General features: G+C 31.2%; 2 protein-coding genes across 5 annotated transcripts; both read left to right on the forward strand.

The window, feature by feature from the left end:
- Nucleotides 1-1323: 1323 nt before the first annotated feature.
- Nucleotides 1324-8085, forward strand: LOC121215594 (beta-adaptin-like protein B). Its single transcript, XM_041090475.1, has 15 exons — nucleotides 1324-1676; nucleotides 2258-2455; nucleotides 3165-3278; nucleotides 3406-3656; nucleotides 3981-4116; nucleotides 4205-4384; nucleotides 4523-4615; nucleotides 4750-4961; nucleotides 5103-5166; nucleotides 5280-5459; nucleotides 5837-5929; nucleotides 6387-6793; nucleotides 7030-7219; nucleotides 7300-7503; nucleotides 7597-8085. The coding sequence occupies exons 1-15, from the start codon at nucleotides 1590-1592 to the stop codon at nucleotides 7894-7896; spliced, it is 2709 nt and encodes a 902-aa protein (XP_040946409.1). The 5' UTR covers nucleotides 1324-1589; the 3' UTR covers nucleotides 7897-8085.
- Nucleotides 8086-21544: 13459 nt separating this feature from the next.
- LOC107929304 (uncharacterized) lies at nucleotides 21545-25304 on the forward strand. 4 transcript variants are annotated; one of them, XM_016860690.2, is made up of 7 exons: nucleotides 21545-21905; nucleotides 22500-22976; nucleotides 24224-24368; nucleotides 24451-24587; nucleotides 24680-24739; nucleotides 24834-24902; nucleotides 25011-25304. In XM_016860690.2, exons 2-7 carry the CDS (start codon nucleotides 22785-22787, stop codon nucleotides 25104-25106), a joined length of 699 nt encoding a protein of 232 aa, XP_016716179.1. In that variant the 5' UTR covers nucleotides 21545-21905; nucleotides 22500-22784; the 3' UTR covers nucleotides 25107-25304. The 4 variants fall into 4 exon arrangements, with proteins under 4 accessions (XP_016716179.1, XP_016716181.1, XP_016716180.1 ...); XM_016860692.2 differs by having other exon boundaries at nucleotides 21555-21905; nucleotides 24224-24347; XM_016860691.2 differs by lacking the exon at nucleotides 21545-21905 and adding an exon at nucleotides 21935-22286.
- Nucleotides 25305-25510: the final 206 nt, after the last annotated feature.

Raw genomic sequence — 25510 nt, forward strand, 5'->3', positions numbered from 1 at the left:
TTTATGCTTGAACTCTAGTTCGATTCAGTTTATTTGTACAAGCTATTTCTATAAGGATAAAAATGTGTTTTCATGATATAAAAATATATTAAAATGAAATGTTAGAGTAGGTTCATGAGTTGTTTGAAAAGAGTATTATAATGTTCTAGTTCGGTTTGATCGATAGTTTGAGCTCGTATTGATAATTATCGAATCGAAATCGGGTTTCTTTAATCAAACTCAAATAACTTGCGAGCACTAGTGTCTCATTCGTATACCTACCTTCTGCTTATCAAGTTAGTTCTTTCAATTGTGCACATGAATAAGGTCAAATTTTAAATTTTTTAAATAGTTTGGGCTTTTATGCTTTCAAGTTCAAGTTGTTTTTTTTGGACTTTAGCCATTTAAATTTTCAAGTTTAGATCATTTCATGATTTAATTATTTTGAGTTTGAGTCATTTAATATTTAAATAATATTGGCTTCAAATCGTTTCAAGTTTAAGTCAACTTTAAGTTATGGTCAAATTTAAATCCAGGTAAATACAAATTAAATTAAAACATATTTGTATTACATTGATCGAATCAAATTTCAAATTTAAGTCGTAATTGGCATAACTAACCACTCTAGAGTCAATTAATTAATCTAGTTAGGGTTAAAAATAAAGTCACAAACTGAATATGTTTGGGGTTTAGGGTTTTTAGAATAAAAATTTAAAAACCACTATCCCAAATCAATTTATACTTTTATTTAATTTGTAATTAAAAATTGATATGTGAGAATAAACATTGTGTACTTTAAATAGTAAAATAAATTAATAAAAAATCTATAAAAAACATTTTTAAAAAATAATACATAAGAATTATCGATTATTTTTTACTTAAATTTGTTATGAATATGAATGAAAAAATTTAAAATTAGTATAAAAAATAAAGAAAACGAAACTAACCAAACTAGGTTTACTGTTAAGGGGCTTGAATCAGGGGATAAATGAGATACTGGTGTTTACAAGTTACTTAAGTTTGATTCGAAAAAAATTCAGGCCCAATTTGATAATTATTGAAACGAATTTGAATTATCAATCAAGCTGAATTCAAGTTTGATAATACTCGACTTGAATGGCTTGTAAATTTTATCGAGCTTTTTATATTTTTATATTATTAAATTATGTTGTTTCCCTTGATATTTTTTATTAATCCTATGATTAATAACCGAGCTGAGTTCGAGCTCAAGTTAAAGTATAAAATTAATAAATGAGTTTAATTAAACTATATCTCAAACCAAACACGAGCTTAAAAAATAGAAATTTAATTGAGCTTCATAGTTTTCGAGCTTGTCTCCGCGGGACTAGCTTGAATATGTTGGGGTTTGATATGGTATCCCCTTGGTCACCAAAGCCCGAATATAATCTGGATTGGACTCAATGCTTCCGGTAATAGGCCCTACAGCAGATTAAAACGAGCCTTTTTCTTCTTCTTTTTTTCAATCCTCGATCTGGTCTTGTTTATATGATCTTTCACACAGTTTGTTCGCCATCGTTTCCTTTTTACTTTTTCTTCTTCGTCGACTCCAATCTACAACACCACCAAGAGGAGGTCTCGAAGAGTGAGAAATGAGCGGTCACGATTCAAAGTACTTCTCAACGACGAAGAAGGGAGAAATCCCTGAACTCAAGGAAGAGCTCAATTCTCAGTACAAGGTAGCTAACCTACTTGTTAATCCATCTTCGTTTTTTTTTCTGCAGATTTCTTTGTTGATCTGCTTGTTTTAATTTGCTAGGTTTTCGATTTGATACATTTTTATGTCATTAGTTCGTGTTTTTCGTTAGATCTATTGGTTTTCCTTTTTGATTTGTTCGTTGAAGTCGTCAATCTGCTGAATTACGTATTTGTTAGCTAAGCTTTAGGTTATTGTTTGGATCGATTAGAGATAATGGAAAATAAGCTGGAAATGGAAAGAGATATTCAGTTTTCTTTATTAGGATTAATGCTACTCGATTCGAGCATTGGATTATGTTTCTCCTTTCATAAAGTTTCTATCGAGAACAGTTAGGTTTGTCTAATTTGAAACTGAATTTTAACTGTAGTACAATTTTTTTTTAATTCTCTTGATTTTGCTGTAGTTATACGAGTTTTCTAAGAGTTTTTAACCCTGGTGCTCTTAGCATGTGAAAGAAGCGTAAACTGTGCCCATTGGAAGTTGAATGGATTTTAGCGTCTATGTTTTTGTGGCTTATGGTTATGGGATTGTAATCATGTCTTTGTTTTCCATGTTATGAAGGATAAAAGAAAAGATGCCGTAAAGAAGGTTATTGCCGCAATGACGGTTGGGAAGGATGTGTCATCACTGTTCACAGATGTGGTGAATTGCATGCAAACAGAGAATTTGGAGCTGAAAAAGCTTGTTTATTTGTATCTCATAAATTATGCTAAAAGTCAGCCCGACCTTGCTATTCTTGCAGTAAATACATTTGTAAAGGTGTGTAACTTATTATGCCCTTTGTCTCTACTATTTATCACAGCTTAAAAGAAAGTTTTTTCTTCTCCCCCCCCCCGGCCCCCCAAAAGAAAAGGGCATGGATATCGAATTTGCCTGATATGAACATGTTAAATTTGAAATTTTAAGTTGACTAAGATACTGGCCTTTTTTTCATGCTCAGGCTGCATATCTCAGCCTAAATATTTCAGGAATGGTAGTTCTGAATTCCCCAGAGTTTGAAAGTGATTGTAAATTATTTGTGTTAATTGTTTTTCTTTTGGTTTGGATTTGCATACCGGGGCAAGAATGTCTCTTCTTTTACGAGCAGCCTAAATATTTCAGGAATGGTAGTTATGGATTCCCCAGAGTTTGAACGTGATTGTAAATTATTTGTGTTAAATGTTTTTTTTTTGGTTTGGGTTTGCATGCTGGGGCAAGAGTGTCTCTTCTTTTATGAGCACATTGTGCATTTGCAAAATTTGTCGCACAAATGTTTCTGGTCAATAGAATCTGTATTAAGGAAAAGAAGTCGAAGAAGTGGCACTTCTGACCAACCCATTGTCTTTCTATCTGCCTCAAAGGGTATCAAGGATTATAGACTATTAGGGTTACATGATATGTTCTGTTTGGAGTACTGTTTGTGTTAAGGTTTCTGTAATGATGCTTTATAAATCTCTAATGAGCTTTTGCTTTATGAGTATGTATCCAGGATTCACAGGATCCAAATCCTCTAATTCGTGCTTTGGCTGTTCGGACTATGGGATGCATCCGTGTTGATAAGATCACAGAATATCTTTGTGATCCTCTTCAGAGGTGCCTAAAGGTTGATTCCTGTTATAGTATATAGTATAAACTTTTAGCAATGCTTTTGGTTTCCTTTTTCCAATATCATAGACTTGCTTTATGCAAGTCACTCAAGTTTTTATGATTCTCTTACTGTATATTAACAGGATGATGATCCATATGTTCGCAAGACAGCTGCCATATGTGTTGCTAAACTTTATGATATAAATGCTGAGTTGGTTGAGGATAGGGGTTTTCTAGACTCTCTCAAGGATTTGATATCTGACAATAACCCAATGGTTGTGGCTAATGCTGTGGCAGCTCTTGCTGAGATACAAGAGAATAGTAGTGGACCAATATTTGAAATCACTACTCCCACACTTACAAAGCTTCTTACTGCTCTTAATGAATGCACAGAGTAAGTTCAGAGGTTTGAAACCTACAAATACAATCAGGGTACTGCCATGTGGTTGAGCTCTCTTCCTAATTGCTATAAAAAGCTGATCAATAGGATTTTGATATTTTGTATTTTCCATTTTGGGACATCATGATTTATTTTTCTAAAGTGAGTAATAGGATGTTGGTATAATAGCATGGTTTTTGAGATGAATATGCTGCTATATTAATCTTCAGGCATTATAACTTAAGCAAAGTCACTAACCTAGCATCTGTTAATTTTTGTTGAATTTTCCCTGGGAACCTTGTTCTCTACCCATCTCATTTTGAAAATGTTCCATGTCAGGTGGGGTCAAGTTTTTATACTTGACGCTCTCTCCAGATACAAGGCATCTGATGCACGTGAAGCAGAAAACATTGTGGAAAGAGTTACGCCACGGCTTCAACATGCTAATTGCGCTGTTGTACTTTCAGCTGTTAAGGTGACTTTTCATTTCCATTCATAATTTTGCATCAGTATTGTCTTCTATCAGTTGACTTATGAGCACTCCATAATTTTGTGCTTTCCAGATGATTCTTCAACAAATGGAACTTATCACTAGCACTGATGTTGTTAGAAATCTTTGCAAAAAGATGGCTCCTCCTCTTGTGACCTTACTCTCTGCTGAACCCGAGATACAGTATGTTGCATTGCGGAATATCAACCTCATAGTACAAAGACGGCCTACGATTCTTGCCCATGAAATCAAGGTGGACTTATATGAATAGAACATGTGCATGCTTGCCCACAGTCATTATTCACACATTTGCATGACAGCTTGATTTGTATGCTTCTGTATCAATGTAGTTTCCTTGAATGTATGCTTATCAAATGCTTATTCTTTCTAGGTATTCTTCTGCAAGTACAATGATCCAATTTATGTGAAGATGGAGAAGTTAGAAATCATGATAAAGCTTGCTTCCGACCGAAATATAGACCAGGTATCCAGATTTTGGTCTAGAGAGAATTAGTTATGGACTTATTTAGGTTGATAGTTTCTTTTCTCCTGCATTTAAAACTATATTGTTAGTATACCATCATATTGAGATGGTCCCTTTGGATGATGTCTATGTAGGTTTTATTGGAGTTCAAAGAATATGCAACAGAAGTAGATGTAGATTTTGTCAGAAAGGCTGTTCGTGCCATTGGTCGTTGTGCTATCAAGTTAGAGAGAGCAGCTGAACGGTGCATCAGTGTTCTGCTTGAGTTGATCAAGATTAAAGTGAACTATGTTGTTCAAGAGGCTATTATAGTTATCAAAGATATCTTCAGAAGATATCCTAACACGTAAGTATCATTTATTTACTCCTTTGCGTTGCAATATTATCCAAAATATAAAAAGCCCTATCATTATATTTCTTAACAGTAGCTGAATGCTTGTGTGTGCAACTTGAATCCCAGCTGATGATTTCCTAATAACTTTCACAGATATGAATCTATTATTGCAACCCTCTGTGAGAGCTTGGACACTTTGGATGAGCCAGAAGCTAAGGTACATTTGTCTTAGAAATTGCAAAATGAATCAGAGCACCGTTTTCTGTTATTACTCTTAATTGTTTTTTGTAAGCGCATTTTTTCCCCTCTTCTTGTGCCCTCTCTTATAAGGCTTCAATGATATGGATAATTGGAGAATATGCTGAAAGAATTGACAATGCTGACGAGCTCCTTGAAAGCTTCTTGGAGAGTTTCCCTGAAGAACCTCCCCAAGTTCAACTGCAGCTGCTAACTGCAACAGTCAAACTTTTTCTGAAGAAGCCTACAGAAGGCCCACAGCAGATGATTCAGGTCTCATATATGCATTCTCCATGCATATTTTCTGTTATTTGTTTTGGGCTTCATCACATTTGTATGTGCAAGGATTTTACTAATAGTTTTATCATCTATGATTACACATTACACTTTTCCAAAACCATTGTCTGATTTCTCTGGATTTTGAATTACCCAATAAGAAACAGGTCTAGAGCAATGCAAACTGTATCATTTCTTGGGGGAATCGGGCATATGCAAACTGAACATATGACTTTGATTTGCTTTTATTATCCGGTTATACAAGTTACATTAACTGCTGATTGTTGATTATTCAAGGAATTTTTCTTTTCAATTTTTATTTGGAAAATAACATCCCATCCCATCTGACTTCTAATATTTTGGTCATTCCATAGGTTGTATTGAATAATGCTACTGTGGAAACTGACAATCCTGATTTACGGGACCGTGCCTACATTTATTGGCGCCTTCTATCAACTGATCCTGAGGTATGGTTTTATTCAACCAATTGCAGAGCACCATTCAATGAATTCAGTTTCAAAAGTCTGAGGAATCATTTTTCACTTCAGAGACATTTTTTATTTTCATGTCCTTTCTTACCTTGGAGGGGAAGGGCTATCTAAGTATTTTGCTTGAATCACCTTCATCTCCATTTTGATGACCACTCTTAAAATGGGCATGTACTATATGATTAAGCTGAGGTTTAGAATGCCTTTCACCATGTTGGTATGATTAGCATGAGTCTTTTTATTTGTGTGTTTTTCCTGTCCCAATGTGATTTGTCTTCTATCAGAATCAAGCTAGTCCCAGTATCATAGGTCGCAATAGATGTAGCATTGTTTGAATGCAGGTGTCATTGCTGACGTGAATGTGTATTTATTTAAAGGTGAATCTAGACCAAATTCAGGATGTTTTATATAGTTGACTTCCTATTTCTGCTCTCAGGCAGCTAAGGATGTTGTGTTAGCTGAGAAACCTGTGATCAGTGATGATTCAAACCAACTGGATTCGACCCTTCTTGATGAGCTTCTTGCCAATATCGCTACACTTTCTTCTGTCTATCACAAACCTCCTGATGGTTTTGTAACTCGTGCAAAGACTGCAACACAGAAAACTGAAGACGATGACTACCCTGATGGAAATGAAACTAGGTATTCTGAAACACTTTCCAATGCTGCTAATGGTGGTGCATCACCACCCAGTTCTAGTAGTGTCCCACATGCTGCAGCTAGGCAGCCAGCTCCTGCCCCAGCTGCTCCTGCACCTGCTGCAGTGCCTGACCTCTTAAGTGATCTGATTGGCCTTGATAACAATCAAATTGTCCCCGCTGATCAGCCTGCCACATCTTCTGGGTAAGTATGCTGGAATGCATTAGTTTTGCAGATAGAAGTCTCATTTTAGTTACCAGGATATTTTGCTGCAAATGTTATAAATATTTTAAATAATAATTAAGTTGCTTAACACTAAAAGAACTTTGTAAACATTTTTCAGTTTTTTATGTAATTGGAGTCATGCATGAGGCTTGTACTTAAGTACATGCACGCCGATATGTTGCCCTTACTGTATTTTTTACCTTGATGATTTGCAGCCCCCCTTTGCCTATTTTATTACCAGCAGGAAGTGGACAGGGTTTGCAAATCAGTGCACAATTAGTTCGACAGGATGGTCAAATATTTTACAGTTTACTGTTTGAGAATAACACACAGATCACACTCGATGGATTTATGATTCAGTTTAACAAGAATTCATTCGGTCTGGCAGCTGCTGGACCTCTTCAGGTAATCACAACTTGTTTAGTATTGATGCTTTATTTAGCTTCTTGTTGCATTTCTAGGATTTAATGGGTACTGTCTATTAGGTTCCCCCATTGGCACCTGGAGCATCAGCAAGAACATTGCTGCCCATGGTATTGTTCCAGAATACGTCTACTGGTCCTCCAAACACTCTTCTGCAGGTTGCTGTTAAAAATAGTCAGCAACCAGTCTGGTACTTCAATGACAAAATCTTGTTGCACGTGTTCTTTACCGAGGATGGGAGAATGGAGCGAACTAGTTTTCTTGAGGTAAGAAGTTTGTTCTGTATTACTTTGGTTTTTTACTGGTGCAAAAGGATGATCCTGGCAATGGAAATGGAATGATTTCTTCCCATTATACAGACATGGAGGTCACTACCCGATTCAAATGAGGTCTTGAAAGAATTCCCAGGCATCATGGTGACTAGTGCTGAAGCAACCCTTGATCGACTAGCTGCATCAAACATGTTCTTTATAGCGAAGCGCAAACATGCCAATCAAGATGTATTCTACTTCTCAGCCAAGATCCCTCGAGGTATACCTTTCTTGATTGAACTTACAACAATAATTGGAAACCCGGGTGTGAAGTGTGCGATCAAGACCCCAAATCCAGAGATGGCGCCACTGTTTTTCGAAGCTATTGAAACACTCCTGAAGGCATGATGTTCTTTTACCCTTTGTTATTTTTGAACTCGGTTATAAAAATGTTAAAATGCATGTAAAATTCATCTTCGAGCAACCCAGTTTTTGGATTCACATTCTTGCTAATCTCCCCATCTGCCCCCTTTTAAATAATCCCTGCATGTTTGCTTTCTGTATTACTTTTAACTTTCAGTTTTCTTTTTTCTTCTATTGTTGCAAGTGTTTTCCATTTTTGTGTTGAATACTATTTGTACAATTAACTTTTCCATCTTTTTCAGAGAGAAAAAAAAACTGAACATATGTATTTTTACGCTGTTAATGGCTGCTTGTTATTATCAAAAGCAAGAAGCAATGTGGACCAGTTTTTAAGATGATGACTAAATTAATGTAAAACACAGACGAGGCTTTATGATTATGACTCAGTTGGAGTACTAATGGGATTAAAAAGTTTGAACCCCTTTTGCGGGGTAAGAGTATTTAGAGTTTATTTTAATAAGAGTTAGATTATATTTTCTCCTTTACTCAAAAAATAGACAAATCAAATTAGTTTTTGTATGTTAGATTAAAGAGTAAATTTTTTTTTGTAAATTTATTGATTTTTATTACTAAAAATGAGTTTTTTTTTATGGTAGTATGATGTACATGTGACACATCAAGTGTTGTTATTTGGTAATTCTTTTATTCACGTTAATATTTAGTAGTACAAATAAAAATTTTTAGTCAATTTTTTGTCTTAATGAATTAATTTATCTATTTTTAATAAATAGAGTAAGATACAATTTAACTTTTATTACAAGGGATTTTATGGTACGTGGACATTAAAACGTGAAGAGGTTGTTAAATGTTATAAAACTGCTCTGTAAAAACCATCACTGGGGTTCTTCTGGGATTTCTTGTCCTATCCATGGCTGCTGAAATCACAAAGCAGTGACAGTTAGTGGTCCCCCGCTCCCAACCACTATGAAATAGTAAAAACAAAAAGAAAAACAGCTGAAAGAATTTTAGAAAAGGAAAATTGAAGTGCAAAAAGTATGCAAAGATGAGAGAGAAAGTAGAAGTTCAACATTTACCCAATCTCATTCCTCAAAGTAAATTTCACGTTGATGTTGATCAGCCAATGGTTTCATCCGAGCTTGAGATTTTCGCAGATTATGCTTTAGTGAAGACAACACTTCATCACCATTAAGCATACAATCTCAACTCAGGAGTTCCCATTAGAGTCGTGGGCGATTGTTGGTGGTGGACAACCATACAAAACCTCAAAAAGGGGTCATTTGATCGGAAGTAAGATGTATTATACAAATATTCTGCTTATGGTAAGCATCTGCATCCAAGATTCGGGATAATCCGCCACATAGCACCCTATATACATTTGTCACAATCTCATTCGGGGAACCATGAAAATGAATGGTTTCTGTCAAAAGCTGCAGCTACAGATTCGTTGGTGAAATTGGATGCTAAATTGATGAAGTGCCCACATTTAGACGAACAGTCGACAACTACCATAATGACAATTTTCCCTTCGGTTGCTGGTAAATCAACAATAAAATCCATGGATATGCCTTCAAACAACAAGTTGGGAATGAGCAATGGATGTAGCAAACCATTCGGAAGCAAAAATGAAGCTTTTATTTGCTGACATAATTGGCATTTGATGACGAATTGTTTCACATCTTTGCACATGCTCTTCCACAAAAAAGAATAGAAGAATGGCGATGAAAAGTTCATTGCATGTCTGTCCATAATTATTTTCCTGATTACGTTCGGATTCATAGTTGTCATTTCTAATAATGTTGTTTCCACAAACATGTATTCTTTTTTAAGAATACAATCAATTCCCTTATGAAATTGCATACACAATATTCTAGTGAAGTCCAAAATGAAATAGAATTGTTTGAAGGTAAGACTTTAACGCAATCTCGATCCAATCTTCTTACTTCAAAGGACCTAATTGTTTGCTCCGATTCAAATTAATCTTCAAGATATGTTGCTTCAAATAGAGCCTTCTTCATAAATGGAATATCATACTACCACAATAAGCAAGATCTTCAATCTAAAGATTTTGTTCCAAAAGATTGCCAACTTTAAATATGACAAGTTATGTTGTCCGATGTTGTGTTAACTGCACTAGCACCGTGTAAGTCACTAAGTAAACTTCAATCCATCATATGATCTACCCAAACCTCATCAATTACCTTTTATATGACGATCTTCATAAGGTCAACCCATATAATCTTGAATTGCATATATTAGAATATAAAATAAATATATCACATAAGAATCATTGAAAAATAACATTGTTTAATTCAATCTCTTCTCCAATTATAAACGTAACACTTTCTATACAGAATTCTAAAAAAAATACAAATAAATAATTAATATATTTTGGTAACATACCAACAAATAAAACAAGTTACAAATTTCTCCAAATGAAATGAGGGGCGTAGTTAGGCACAGGTAGGGGCTTCGACCTCTCTTAAAATGGAAAATTTTCTATTTAGGTCTTTTAAAATTTTTAAAATTTTAAATTAATAAAGATAATATTATACTTTGACCTCCTAAAAATAATAAAATTTTTGATTTAATCCTTTATAAACTATTAAAATAATGAAATTATATTTTTATCATCGTAAAATTATATTTTTACTACCATAATTATAATTTAATTCTAATACCAAATAAACCTTCTAACTTCTTCCATGAATGAAATCAAAATAAATAAAAGAAAAGGCATTGGGATTTTGAGGGACAAGACAAGCGTAGGAAGCGGGGCTCAGTGTGAAGGTTGCGTAAATTTGTTCACGTTTTAAATAGCTGCGCTTGTCTTTGTTCTCAATTTTTGTCATACATGATACATAATATATATATATAAAGTTTACAAATTTTAATAAAAAAATGTTAACAAGGATTAGATTAAAATTTTTAAATTTAAAAAGTAAATTAATATTTTAAGTCAATTTTATTATAAGTCCCTGTACTATATCAAAAAAAATCAATTTAACCACTTTACTATTAAAAATAATATTTTAATCCCAGACGTTCAAAAAACTGACATTTTAGTACTTACACATTAGCTTTCCTGATAGAGGAATGATGTTATTTAACAACGGCTGACGTTACATTAAATCAAATATTAAATAAAACTAAAAAGCTTATTGAACTTGTAATCAAATGGCACGGGTGAAAGTATCATAAAAGCTCCTGTATTAAGAGTCAAATTACATTTTACTTCCTTTATTAAAAAAATATACAAATTAATTCTCATATGTTAGAATAGAGAACAAACTGGCCCCTTTTTTGTTAAAAAATTTATCCACTTTTACTATTAAAAACTGGCGTGACAGGGTTGATAGAATAATTAAACAGTAGCACTTTGTTTTGCAAGCCACGCGTACCTTATTTAATGTATAGGGATCAATTTTTAACAATAGAAATGTATAAAAAATTTTAACAAAATGAATAGTTTACTCTTTGATTTAATGTTTAGGGACTAATTTACCCATGTTTTTTAGTTGAGAGGCAAAATGCAATGCGACATTTAGTACAAAAGTCTCCATGATACTTTTATCAATGGAATGACGTGGTTTAATGGTGATTAACATGTACCAAACTACAAATAATTTAAACACAACAATTATGTAAAAAAAACCCGAAAACGATTGGTGATTAAATTATATCATTTCATTAAAAGTAAATTAATTAGCAGGGACTAAAATGTTAACTTTTTAAACCTACAGAACTAAAATATTCTTTTTAATAATAAAAAATTAAACTGAACTTTAGTGCAGATTTTTAACCCACACATTGGAATCAATTTTGGCGGGAAAAAAACATTTCACGCGTAGAGACAAATTATCCATTATTTTTTTCTTACTCAACTTCAAGGAAACCTCCATACTTGCCCTTATTCAATTTTGAAAAAAAAAACATCCAAAAGAAATTAATTATTAATATCAGAATTTGGAAAAAAAAAAAGTTAATTGGTCAAATAGATTTTAGAGAGTGCGTTAAAACACATCCGATTAAGTGTGCTTTTTATATAGTTGGCAGAAAAATGCATTCAGTTAGACGAGTTTTCTTGTTAACGTGACAAAAAAAGCACACCCAACTGGACGTAATTATCGAAAAGCGCATCCAATTGAAAGTGTATTCCTTAACATGTTAGCAGAAAATTTCACTTTATTGAACGCGCTTTCATACTTTCTCTTCAAAAACAGTCTATTTCCTTATTTTTTTTTAAAAAAAAAACCTATTTGACCAATTAACTTCTATTTTTGGTATATTTTGTTAATTTAGCTAAAATATATATTATTTTCCACTAAAAAACAAGTATATTAATTAAATTTCACTTAAATTAAAAAGTTAACTTTAGAAAATATAATTTGATTGAATATGTAAAGTAAAATGAAATAAATTTTTATATAAATATAAATAAATTGTTTTATTGAGCTTTGATTGATGTAGTTGGGTGGGTAAGTTTGAAATTTTGAAATGCTACAAAGTTTGTTTTTAAAGCATTGCCTCTTTAAAAAAGGGGAAAAATTATTAAACTTCAATTTTATAAAATAAAAATGAGTGCCAAAAAAAACAAGAAAGGGAACATGTGGGGTCAGTAAAGGGCCCACACTTTGAATCCTAAAATCTAGAAGCGGGCTTTTAGATTAGATTAGAAATGCGCTCCAGCTGCATAACCGAACTTCAAATCATATTTCAAATTTATTTAACTTTTTCCCACTAAAACAATAATTATGATTTTTTTTTAAGGTATAATGTAAAATTGTTTAGTCTTTATTTTTTTAATTAAATTCGTTTATTAATTTTTCAAAATAATCGAATACCATCTTTTAATAAAATTGTTAGCTAAAATATTAATTTTTTAACAATGTCAGCATGTAACCCGTGTAACGGTAAGTGGATACAAAGGGCAGGTAGAGCCCTGCTCCAAAATTTTTGAAAAATTGTAAGTTTGATTATAAATTAATACAAGAGAAAACTCTATTTAGTCCTTTAAAAATGATAAATTAATACATGAAAAAAATCTATATTTAACATCTCAAAACATTATAATTCCATTTTGGCCTCTGCTTAAAAACATTTCTAGATTCGCATGTGTATTTTATGTTGACATGATATTATATGTTTTATATGTCACGTTAATAATTAATTTAAATTTATAAAATTAAAAAAAATAGCATGAACTGCATATGAATTATCATACGAGTTATCATGTTTGAAAAATTAACATTTTAGTCAATATATCCGTTTAAAACTTAATTTTAGTTTTTAAAAAAAAGAAACAAATTGATAAAAGAATGTAAATATTAAGAGCTAAATTGTCGTTATACCAAAAAAAATTAACACTTTATTCTTTTATTATCTATTTATATATCAATTGTATGTAAATGGTAATCTAATAATTTTTAAAAGCTAAATAGGTTAAATATGTCAATTTTTTTAAAACGGTCAAATAATTCCTTTTTTTATTCAAGATTTAGGGAAATATGTTTGAGTGTGAAAACACGTCCAGTTGAACGAGCTTTCTTTCCAATTATATGAAAAACTTACTTAACTGGACGAACTTTCCTGCCAATTGTGTAGAAAGTACACCCAACTAGACGTACTTTCAGACTCTCTCTAAAATCGACCTATTTCCTTAAATTTTGAAAAACGATGAATTTAGTCCATTAAAAAGAATCACCATATATTGACTAAATTAATTTTCTTTAGAAAAATTACGTCATCTTTTACTAACCGAATTTAAAAAATTGGAAGTGTATGAGATAAATAATAATTTTGATAGGTGTAGTGTAATAATAGTACGAGTTTTGGTTGCTAGGATAAGATCCGACAGCTGTGTCTCTAACACGTGTACGTTGTAGGCTTCTCTTTCTTGGAACAACCGGTCATCGGCTTGGCTTTGGTTTTTGGACTAAATCAGCTCCGCTTGGCTATTTGTTAATGCTAAATTACAAAATATCCGGTCGAAACGACAGCGTCGTGGATAATCGGGTGAATCCTAGCCGCTGAAAATCACTGTCGGATATCTTCTAAACGAGTCCTGAAAATAGAACGTTTTGGAAGGACATTTGGAAAAGAAGAAAAAGAAAACAAACAAACAGTCCTTGCTCTCCGTAAGAGGTGTTCATGAATCGGGATTGAAATTCGGTTTTAAAAAATTTAAGTCGAACTGGTCTGCTCAAGTCTGTCAAAATGATTGTTTCGTTGTTCAAAAATAAAAATAATGATTTTATTAAATTTAATTAAAAATATAAAAATGATTTTATATTATTATTTTAAAATAATAAAACGAATCAAATCTGGTTCGTCCAAAATTGAAAAATATAAATTATGTCTAATATTTATAGAATCAGGTCAAATCGGTTGGATCACGAATCGATCAGTACATTAGGCAGGTTGAACAAGACTACAACATCTGTTGAACCGAATTTTATAATTTTTTTATATATAATTTGTAAAACTTTTACGATGTTTTTAATAATTTATTTGATGTGAGTTGATAATTTAATTAGTTCAACCACCAATTTAATTCTAAAAATTTTATCTAAACTCGACCCAAAAGGAACTGAGGAGGCTATTTGGGCTATGAGCACCTTTACTTTGCATCGTTTTAAAAAGTTAAAACAAAAAATTTCACAATAAAATTAAAACCCTTTTAGTACGATTTAATATTATTTATTTATCATTTTAGGGAAATTTTTGTATTGTACACATCACGTTAAAGAAAAGATATAGAAAAACTAATAATATTTTCGTCCATATATATCACCTTCTTAATTATTAAATTAAGAGAAAATATTTTTTTACCCTTTCCATCATATTATTCATGGTCTCTTTTTAATTTTTAATCATATTTCAATAATTTTTTTTCTTGTCATTAGTACATAACCTTTTTACTCAAACTCTAAATCTCGAATCTTGAATCCTAAATCTCGAACCCAAACTTAAATTCAAACCATGAACCACAAACTCTAAACCCTGAACTTAAATTATAAACCCAAAAGTTCGAGTTTGGAGTTTAAGGTTTAGAATAAAAAAAATTACCAAAATTATATGTCAATTACATGAAAAAAACTATTGATTTGTCATTAAATAATTGGAAATGAACCATGAATAATGGGGTGAGAAGGGTATATCACCTTCTTAATTACTAAATTAAGAGAAATTATTATTTTTTACCCTTTCCATCATATCATTCATGGTCCCTTTTTAATTATTTAATGATATTTCAGTAATTTTTTTCTATGTCATTGGCATATAATTTTGGTTATTTTTTTAATCCAAACCTCAAATCTCAAATCCTGGATCCCAAATCCCGAACTTGAACCCGCACCTTGAATCTTGGACCCCGAACCTAAACTCAAACTCAAACTCAAACCCTAAATCCTAAACCTCAAACTTCAAATCCTAAACCCAAAGAGTTTAGGTTCGGGATTTAAAATTCAAGATAACAAAATTACCAAAATTATATGTCAATTATATGAAAAAAATACTGATTTATCACTAAATAATTGAAAAATAACTGTGAATAATGTAGTGCGAAAGGCTTATAAAATAAATTTTCTCAAATTAAAGATCTAAGTCCCAAAAAATTTCAATATTGAAAATAATGTTTTATAATATTTATAGACAAAGAATTCAATTATTAGAGGGTTGGATATTATTGTATAATAAGTTTCGACTTTGGATAGAAAAAAAATAAAAATAAAGAGAGCTTGGATTATTTAATAAACAATTTAATCTTTTAAGATATCGGTGGATATTTTAATCTTTTTAATAAAAAATAAAAAAAGTTTTTTTAAGTAATTGTATTATTTTATTTATTATTTTTAACGAAATTTACCTTTGTTTCCATACTAATTAACATTCATTCAAGATATTGTTCATGACATGTATATTACCTTTTGCAAGGTTGAAGTTGAATGAAATTTTAAGTTTTATAATAAAAATGGTGGTGAATGTTGCTAAATTCATCACCATCTGTTTTGATGCGTTATGGATATATAATAATTAAATTATTATCACTTTCATGATTATTGGATGCATCATTGGATACAATGTTTAGAACTATTTATAATTTTCTTTCCAACTCTTAAATAAGATGATAAATACGTTTTAGTGTGCTCGAACCCACGTCCTCTTGCATTGACAATAATATCAATGTCAACTGAGCTAAAACTAAGCTGTCAAAGGTAAGTAAATATTTAAATATAGTTCTTCAAAAAACAATTTAAAACATAAAATATATGAAAAATTTTCTGTAACTCGTTATTACATTTTTACCCTTTTTAATAATTATATATATACAGAGATAAAATGTTATCTTTGTATAGTGGAACGAGGCACGACAATCAATCACCATAATTGTTTCATACTCATAGTTCATAAAAAAAAAAGCATACTCCACTGACTATACATCTGACTATCCTCTGACATTGGCCCTAAACTAAAAAATATATTTCCAGAGCCTTTTATCTATGACACGTTGCATTTCATGAAACTTTATAAATGATTTTACATTGGAGAGCATTGAAACTTTTACCAAAGTATTTAGTACATGCCAAAAGGATATCCTATTATATTATATAAAGTTGTAGTGAAAACTTATACAACAAGGATAAATGATTGATGGGAAGGAGGGACCAAATTGAAGAAATAATGAAAGACAGGAACATAAGGCATAAATAAGCATTTAATGGAGTCACGAAGGATTCGTGTGTGGCCGTATAAGCCATGCAGTACAATGTTTTTCACAACAAACAAGGAACCCAGGGGCCCCACAAGATCACTATCAACCCAGTCCCGATAACACTGGGTCCCATCCCAATAATACCACCGAAATAACACAACTATTACAATTTACTCTAATAATTGAAAAAACAAAATAGTTTTGGCGGTAATGGTTAAAAGTTACATTTTTGTTTACCAAATTATATTTTAGTCAATTATGTTAACATGTTATAATATTTTAGTCACCGAGCCATTAATTTTTATTAACGATGTAACCGTAAGCTGACATAGCACATTAAATAATCATTTCAAATAAAAATTTTAGGTTAAATTATACATTTAGTCCCCCTATTTTTTTATGTTATTTTAACTTTTTAACTTTTTTTATTTTTTATTCTCTTCTCCTTTTGTTTTACTCCCTTTTCCATCTCTTTTAACGTATTTTTTATGTTTTTTATTTGTTAAAATTAGTCTCTATACTTTTATTTTTTGAACAATTTAAATTTTTATATTTATTTATTTATTTTCCTTTTCTTCTTCCCTTTTAAATTTAACAAATGAAAAATATAGAAAAGCTACATTAAAAGAGATAGAGAATGAAGGAAAACAGAGGAAGAAGCAGAAGAGATGAAAAATAAAGAAAAAAAAAAGTTAAAAGAACATAAATGAAAAAAATAAATTGCTCAAAATGAAAAAAATATAGAGACCAATTGTATTTTTAACCTAAATTTTTTTGTTTGAAATGATGATTTAACGTATCATGTCAGCTTACCATTACATCATTAACGACAATTAATGGCTCAGTGACTAAAATGTTACAACACGTTAATGTAAGTGACTAAAACGTAACATTTCAAACATAATTAACTAAAATGTAACCTGAATTAAACAAATTTGACTATTTTAATAGTTTACCCATTTATTCAATAATCAGGTTATTCGCCTAGTATTGAAGGTCTATTTAAAAATTTGAAAGGTTTTATTACAAATATTAGGTATGGAACTGAGTTTGGATAAATAGAAAGTTTACTTGAAATTTATAATGGTTTAAACAAGAGTGTTTTTCTATCCAAACGCAAAAAATATGATCTAGGTGTTTTTAGTGTTTGTGTTTTAAAGTGAAATTATTAAAATATCCTTCTTTATATTAACTATTTCAAAAATATTTAAAATTTAAAATTATTTTATATTTTATATATCATTATATCAAATTATTTAAATATCATTTACAAATATCTTTGTATTAGATTATTCAAATATTTCATGTATAATTAATTTTAAAAATAATTCATATTAATTAATTAAAAATATTTAATTTCCAGTATGTTATCAAGTCTCTTAAAACTATTGCATATTGAGAGCCTTATATAAGTTTATGTATTGAGTATTTGAGAATACTTTATTGTTCATTGAGGAATGTATTTGTGAGTGCATTTGAGAGTAAACAACGTATGTTTATAACCTAAGTTCTCAGGGGTAGAATTTAGAGGTGAGTGTTCTAGGTCTTTAAGATACATAAGTGAGGTTGCTATACTTGGTGAGTGATAGAACTTTCACTAGTTGTATCGATGATTAAAGATGGTGGAATTACTTACTAAGTTAGGCTTTGCAGACGTAAGGGAATCGAATTGCATATACAATCTTTAGTAGCACTTGTTTACTCTGTTTTATTAGTTCATCAGAGTGGTAGCGAAGTGACCACTGTAGCCAAGTACTTCCAGTCAAGCATTTAGTTTCTATGCAATTAGCAACTGTGTGATTCAACAATGTCTAAAATGGACATTTTGGCTTTCCACCGTAATTTTTAACAACAATGTCAAACACCCATAACTACAAATTGTTCTTTTCAAAAGCATTTTTTCAAAATTAAGCTTTTCAAAAACACTTCTCAATCGTAATAACAGTGCCAAACTAGCCTTAATTAGAATTCAATTAAGATTATATAAATTTGACACTAACATTTAAGGATATCATATACAGTCTAGCAAGTTGAGTTATTTTTAGGTCCAGTTAATCTAATTCATGCCTATTCAAAATTTAAAACTTTTAGGTTAGTTTTGTTTGGGTCAATTTCAAGTCAAGTTATTTCAAGTTTGGATCATTTCATTTTAGGTCATTTTAAGTTCGATTCTTTTTAGGATTTCCTCATTTTAGATTTTGATCACTTTTTGTTCAAACCATTAGGTTGTTTGGGTAATTTCGAGTTAAATTAGTTCAAGTGAATTCAAAATGTTAAAATTTAGAAGCAAACCAGAGATACATTAACTTGATCAAATCGTTAAAATTTGTATTTTATCCTCGCCATCATCAAATCAACTTGACAATGAACACTGATCAATTAAGAAAAAACTATCAAAAGTCCTAAGAGACCCACCGTATCAGTAATGCAGAAAATGTTAAGTCTCATATGACTTATCTTTCTCATCATTATCTTGAATCTATCACCATCACTATGATTTATCATAATAAAACTCTTGGAGAACGGTACTTAATAGATCTAGTGGCACTATTATATTGGCAAATTTCACACATGCACTAGAACATGACTAGAAATTGAAAATTGAAAACAAAACCACATATGCTTCCAAAGGAAACAAAGTTGACAAAACAAAAACTACAAAAAAATGTGGAAAAAAATAAAACCATAAAACTGTAGACAAAACCACGATAATATGAACTAAAATTTAAAACAAAATAAAATCATGAAAATATTGTTGTAAAAGTTGCGACCTAACAACTAGTCTGAATGTCACCACCACTGCCAACAAAACAAAAATTTAGTTTGAAAAAAATTAAAGCTACTAATATGTTTGACACATATGCAATAATATGTTTGACGCATTAGATTTTGAAAATAATCAAACTTAATAAATAATAGTTATCATTTGGTAATGACTAAATTTTTTTAAATTTCTAAAAATAAAGGAACTGAAATTACCAAATTAAAGTACATGGGCTAAATCCACTACTCATGCAAAGTACAAAATCTAATAATAGAATTTGATCCAAATCAAAGCATAAGTTAAAATGTGAAAGAAAAGGCTTATATATATCAAGAAAGCCCTTAAGAAAATGTGAAAAAAATCAATTAAACCCATGTATTATTTTTCACCCAATTAAGCTGAAGTCGTTAATTAAAATAATTAATTGAGCCCCTCAATTAATGATTTTTGTCATTGACCATGTTGACTATTAAAATAAATTAACGAACCAATCAAATGGTGACGTGTGGCAACTTTAGGTTTAATCTAATATTTTCTCATAAAAATGACTACAAAATTAGAAAAAATTAAAAAAAAGTAGAAAAAAAATAATTATTTAAATTTATCAATTTTATTAAAAAATAAAATATTTGAAAATTTTTAAATTTATATAAACTTATAAAAATTATAATAAAAATATAATAATATTATAATACTATAAAAAATTAAAATATAATTCTAATAAAATATAAAATATATTTAAAATATTTAAAATTTTATAAAATGTATTAAAATTCTAAATAATTCTTAAAAAAACATAGAAAATTATAAAAAATTATTAAAAATTATAAAATTGATAAAGACCTATAAAAAAATCATAAAAACTTAAATTGGACTAGATTAGTCGGTTGAATCGGTTAGACTGAAATCGGTAAAGGTATTGGTCTAGAGAAAGTCATTAGGTCGTTTGACCTAGGAACCAGGCGGTGGAACCAGTTTTTTTAAAAATATTTTTAGTGTTTTAATTAATTTAATTGAATGAACTAGTCAAATTGGCTAACTGGTGGCCAGATTGTTTTGACTATTGAATCGGTTTTGAGAATCTCGGTCAAAATATTTCATTCTAACATATGTTAAAAGTTGGATAACAAAATTTTGGTTAGATAAAAATATTAAAATTAAAATAAAAAAGCCGGTTCAATTGTTCGGTTCCCAGGTCAACTAATCTAATAACTTTCTCTGAATCGATGCTGTAATACCCAATTTTTCTGCCCGGGCCCATACAAAATAAAAACACAGCAGGCTCAATTACTCATCTACAGACTAAACCCAAAAATTCAGCCCAATTACATTAACCCTAGCCCAGTCCAGAAACCCTAGCCCTTTCTGCTATGAGCCTCTGGGCAAGTCGTCCCATTGTACTTCTCGAATTCCGGCATCTTAAATTTATGAGGGAGTACCAAATCAGGAACTAAGCTTAGCTCTTTAGCGTCAAACCCACGACAGCTTTCAGTGACTTCCATCGCCCTGAATTTCTTCTCGAGCCATTTGCACCTTTCCTCTAGCGGCTTTGGTAACTCCTCCTTTATTCGGTGGGCCGATCACACCTTAGTAAAGGATCGGTGGCGACTCCAATTTTTATTTTTAAGTCGAAACTAAAATTTTTGTTTTCAAAAAACGGTTTCGACAGATACCTTTGTCAATTTCAATCTAACGGTCTGATTGATTGGTATGATCCGGTTTAAGTTCTTATGATTTTTTAATAATTTTCATAAGTTTATATCAATTTTAATATTTTAAATAATTTTTTATAAGTTTTTAAGAATTTTAATACGTTTTTATAAAATTTTAAATAATTTAAATATGTTTAATTAATTTTATAATTTATTAAAAATTTTAAATATCATTTGTAATATTTATAAGTTTTAGTCTGTTCTATAATTTTTATAAAATTATATTAATTTTAATATTTTTATATTTTAAACTATAATATTTAATTGGACGCGAATTTAATAATTGATTGTTTAAAGATTCTCTTGAGGGCTTGTTTAAGGTATAAGGCAAAAACACACACGATAGCTCGGCTCAAATAACAGTTTAGCCGAGTCATCCCCAAACGCAAAATAATAAACAAAACCGGGTATAGCCGGTAGAAAAAGAAAAAGAAAGGAGTGACCGTACGGCACATGGCAGGTCGTTTCCATGGCAGTTGGTAAGCATTTAGTGTGCTTTTCCCACCATCCCCCTTCCCCTTTCTCTCTCTCATCAATTCTTTTCTATACTTTTCTTTTTCTCTCTCTCCCTTTTTTTTCTTCTATTTTCTCACTTAATTTTCCCATTTTCTTTTTTCTTTTTTTTTTCTTTCTTCTATTAAATTTTTCTCTTAAAAGCTGTGCATTTCCCAGTTTTTTTTTCTCTGCTCAGTTCATAGCCGTTTTTCTTTTCTATCTCTTCTTATCCATTTGTTTTAATTCACCATTCAGTATTCACTACAGATCCGTTACGAACCCAAAATCCATCTCGTACTCTGTTTTTTCTTTCTTCTTTCAATCGTTTCGCATTTTTCTCGTGCTCTTGCAGGTACATCAGATTTTTTGGGTTTAACTTTTGTTCTCTTTTATTCAATGCAAGATTCTCTTATAATACCCAAAAAAAAAACTTGTTAATTCCCACTTGGGTTTTTGATTTTTTTTATATATATTGAATTTGAGCAGAACTTGAAAGTGAGAAACATTGCTCTGTTTTAATACAGTTTCCTGGAAAAAAAACTGCAGCAAATAGAATTTTACCTCTACTTTTTGGCTCTTTTTCTCTCTCTGTTTTTAGATTTAATGGGTTTTTGAAGTGTATACCCAAGTTTAATTTCTTGTTTCTAAATGCTTACCTCATAAGGTTAAATGGGCTTTCTTCATCACTAAAACCTTTGTTTTATAGTTGGGATTCCTTATCTTTCTTTATATGGTAAAAATTCTCTCAGCAACCAAACATATTTTTTTTTCTTTGTAAGCTATTGATGTGTACAATTCAGCTTTACAAAAATCTTTTTCCTTTTGTTTTTTTTCACGGGTTGATGTTGATGATTAACAGAAATATGACAATTCTGTTTGTGTTTCAATTTCTTAATACATACAAAAAGGGTTTCAAATATAACTCAAAATCTTGCTTGTTTTTCAGGTGGTATCATCAACAAGCTTTATCAAGAAGAAACTAAATTATGAGATAGCATCCCCTTCTTTGCTTTTTCTTTTTTTGAGGGGGGGAGGGAGAGGGTTTCATTAATTGATATCAATCCAAGTCCCGTGAATCAGTGAATTGGTTTTCTCTAAACCCAAAACTCACATTCAAAATCTGGGTTTCTCTTTTTTTCCAGAAATTTTAAATTAAATGCGAAGATAATTGCGGAGTTTTTGAGGATCTGGGTATTTTTGAGAATCGACTAACAGAAGGGAAAAAAAAAGAATGTTGGAGCAGGAATTGTGTCCATCTCGGGTACTGTCACCGTTCAGGGAAGAAAGCGGCGACGAAGAGCTATCGGTTTTACCGAGACACACCAAAGTTATTGTCACTGGAAACAATAGAACAAAGTCAGTATTGGTTGGTTTACAAGGCGTAGTCAAGAAAGCTGTGGGCCTTGGTGGTTGGCATTGGCTGGTATTTTCCGCTCTTTACTTTCATTATTATTGGCTGCTTCTTTTTTTAATGCAAATTCACCTTAATCAATATGATTTTTTCAAGTCTTAGGTTGATACTAATTTTGGGTTTAAAAAAAAAAGAACCTTTGATTTGGAGTAACTATGGTCTATGGTTTCTAAGTCTTACCAACGTGGTCCTTAATTGGTGTGGATTATTCTTTGGAGTAACTATGGTCTATGCTTTTTCCATAGGGCATTGTAATTGTTTTACATATCCATATCAGATATGGATACGGCTAGATTCTCGTTATATATATATATATTCGGAACATCTCTACTTATCTCTCAATTTCAAAAAAATTAGAGCAATTTAATTTTCGTCTATTTGGAGAGTGAGTAACTAATGGAAAGTTTTAATGTTTTCATCAATTGTATATGAATTTAATTGGTACAATAATAAATTTAGTGCTTAAAGTGTACACATTTGTCAATTTGGTCATGGCTTAACAAATTTAGCCTGCAAGAGGCTGAATTCAAGACTAGTTTGACAAAATGCGTAAATATCAAGGACTAAATTTGTTATTATATCGATCAAAATTATGAGCAAAAGAAATTATTTTATGGACTTTTCTCACCGTATCATCCTTGGTCCCTTTCTAATTATTTAACAACATTTTAGCAATCTTTTCATGATATTGACACTTAATTTTGGTAATTTTTTAACACTGAACCCTAAATCCAAACTTGAATCCCAAACTCAAATTCTAAATCTTGAACCCCGATTCAGGATTCAAGGTTCGTGATTTGGGATTTAAAATTCAGGGTAAAAAATTATCAAAACTATGTATCAATGACATGAAAAAAATTGATGAAATGTTATTAAATAATTGAAAGTAGATCATGGATGATGCGGTGGGAATGGTCCATAAAATAATTTTTCGTACAAGTGACAGAAGAATTATATTTGGTTGCTGTCTGCATCAATTTTTAAGGAAGTTGAGCATATCCGTGTTAGTGAACATAAAGCTTTTAACTTTTGGTTAGCCTTTTATCGGTTTTTTAATTGGGGAAGATGGACCAGACATCATCTTAGTTTATGATGTTGTGTCCTTAATGAAACTGGTTATGATAAGATTTGTTTTTTTAATTTGGATATACCTTTGCGGCTAAACCCTTTTTTTTTATAGCTAGTGAGCACTTACTTTGTTGACTTTTTTTTGTGGAAGAATCATATTATGTGACGCACTAGTGCTTGCCATTTTCAAGGTTTTGAAGAATGGCGTTGAAGTCAAGTTGCAAAGAAACGCATTGAGCGTGTTGGAACATCCTACCGGCAACGAAGTAGACGATGATCATGATTTGGATAACTCGAGCAGTGGCTCCGACATTGGTGAGAAAGACCATGATTTCCGTAAGTCAAAACAGTTTTAACTAAAAATCATCGATGTCGGTTTTAACATAATGGATCATCCCCTTTTCGTCTCTTTGATCAGCTAGTAGCATCGAGTTCCAGAGGCCAGCGAAACCCAGAGTTCGACATACGAAACCTTGGGTTCCATCTGCATCCATGAAATCAACGAATCGTAACGGTTACAGAGACGTCCGATCCATTATTCATGCGCCACAATCGGTTAGTGTCCACCCAACTTTAACCATTGCACATACCCTTAATTTCATCGAACACTTTCTGACTGTATTGTGTTTGTCCTCTGATATCTGAAGGTAAATTTGGCAAGACTCGATACCAACTCGTTACGAAGATATTGCAAACACTTCAAACTCGTACGTCCTCCGAACCGTTTACCTCGGTGAATTTTTTTTTCAAGGATGTAAATGAAAAGTATGGTTAGAGTTCTTTTGTTTGGAATTTTTGTAGGGTGGCATCAATGCTTATTCACCAAGGGAACAAATGCTTAATACTGTGCAGCAGCATTTTATGTCGCAGGTCCAACATCCATCCATCCATTCATCCACACATACATATACATGAATGCATGGTTACCATGGTTATGCTACTCTGCTTGAACCTAACATCCGTTTTATTTATATACAGCTGCCGTTGAACGAGGTACACGTGATATCGGAATTCATCACAGCGGCTAAGAGACTGAAAACGGTAGACGGTGACACCAAGGGTGAGCAACTTTGAGTGTTGTCAAACATTGTATAATTTACATACATATCTTTAACTCTAACCTTAGATTAGAATCTAATTTGAAAAAAAAAAAGACTAATTGGGAAGAGTTGTCGCTCAACCGACCAACCGGATTCTAACCTTTGTAATATAGAGGGTCTATGCCCTTTTGTTAATTTTCTTCTAGTATATCTACTATTTCCAACAATGCAATTTACCCCTTACCCCTTTCATGGACTTCACTGAAACTTACTACTAACGACTGAAATCTCCGAACAAAATTTGAGATTTAATCTCTGTATTTAAAAAGTTAAAAATATTTTTTTAAGGTAAATTATAAAAGTAGTCATTTTTATTTGCTGTAGATTATATTTTAGTTATTTATGTTTGAAATGTTACGTTTGAGTCACTTTATCGTT

This window comes from Gossypium hirsutum, chromosome D03 (genome assembly GCF_007990345.1).
Source record: "Gossypium hirsutum isolate 1008001.06 chromosome D03, Gossypium_hirsutum_v2.1, whole genome shotgun sequence".
NCBI lineage: Eukaryota > Viridiplantae > Streptophyta > Magnoliopsida > Malvales > Malvaceae > Gossypium > Gossypium hirsutum.

What these genes read in the sequence shown, in the direction of transcription:
- LOC121215594 (XM_041090475.1), top strand. Translation starts at nt 1,590, where the DNA reads ATGAGCGGTCACGATTCAAAGTACTTCTCAACGACGAAGAAGGGAGAA. An exon ending in TTGTACTTTCAGCTGTTAAG is followed by an intron (nt 4,117 to 4,204) that starts GTGACTTTTCAT and finishes TGTGCTTTCCAG; the next exon opens with ATGATTCTTCAACAAATGGA. An exon ending in CCGACCGAAATATAGACCAG is followed by an intron (nt 4,616 to 4,749) that starts GTATCCAGATTT and finishes ATGTCTATGTAG; the next exon opens with GTTTTATTGGAGTTCAAAGA.
- LOC107929304 (XM_016860690.2), top strand. Translation starts at nt 22,785, where the DNA reads ATGTTGGAGCAGGAATTGTGTCCATCTCGGGTACTGTCACCGTTCAGG. An exon ending in TTGGTGGTTGGCATTGGCTG is followed by an intron (nt 22,977 to 24,223) that starts GTATTTTCCGCT and finishes GCCATTTTCAAG; the next exon opens with GTTTTGAAGAATGGCGTTGA. An exon ending in AGCAGCATTTTATGTCGCAG is followed by an intron (nt 24,903 to 25,010) that starts GTCCAACATCCA and finishes ATTTATATACAG; the next exon opens with CTGCCGTTGAACGAGGTACA.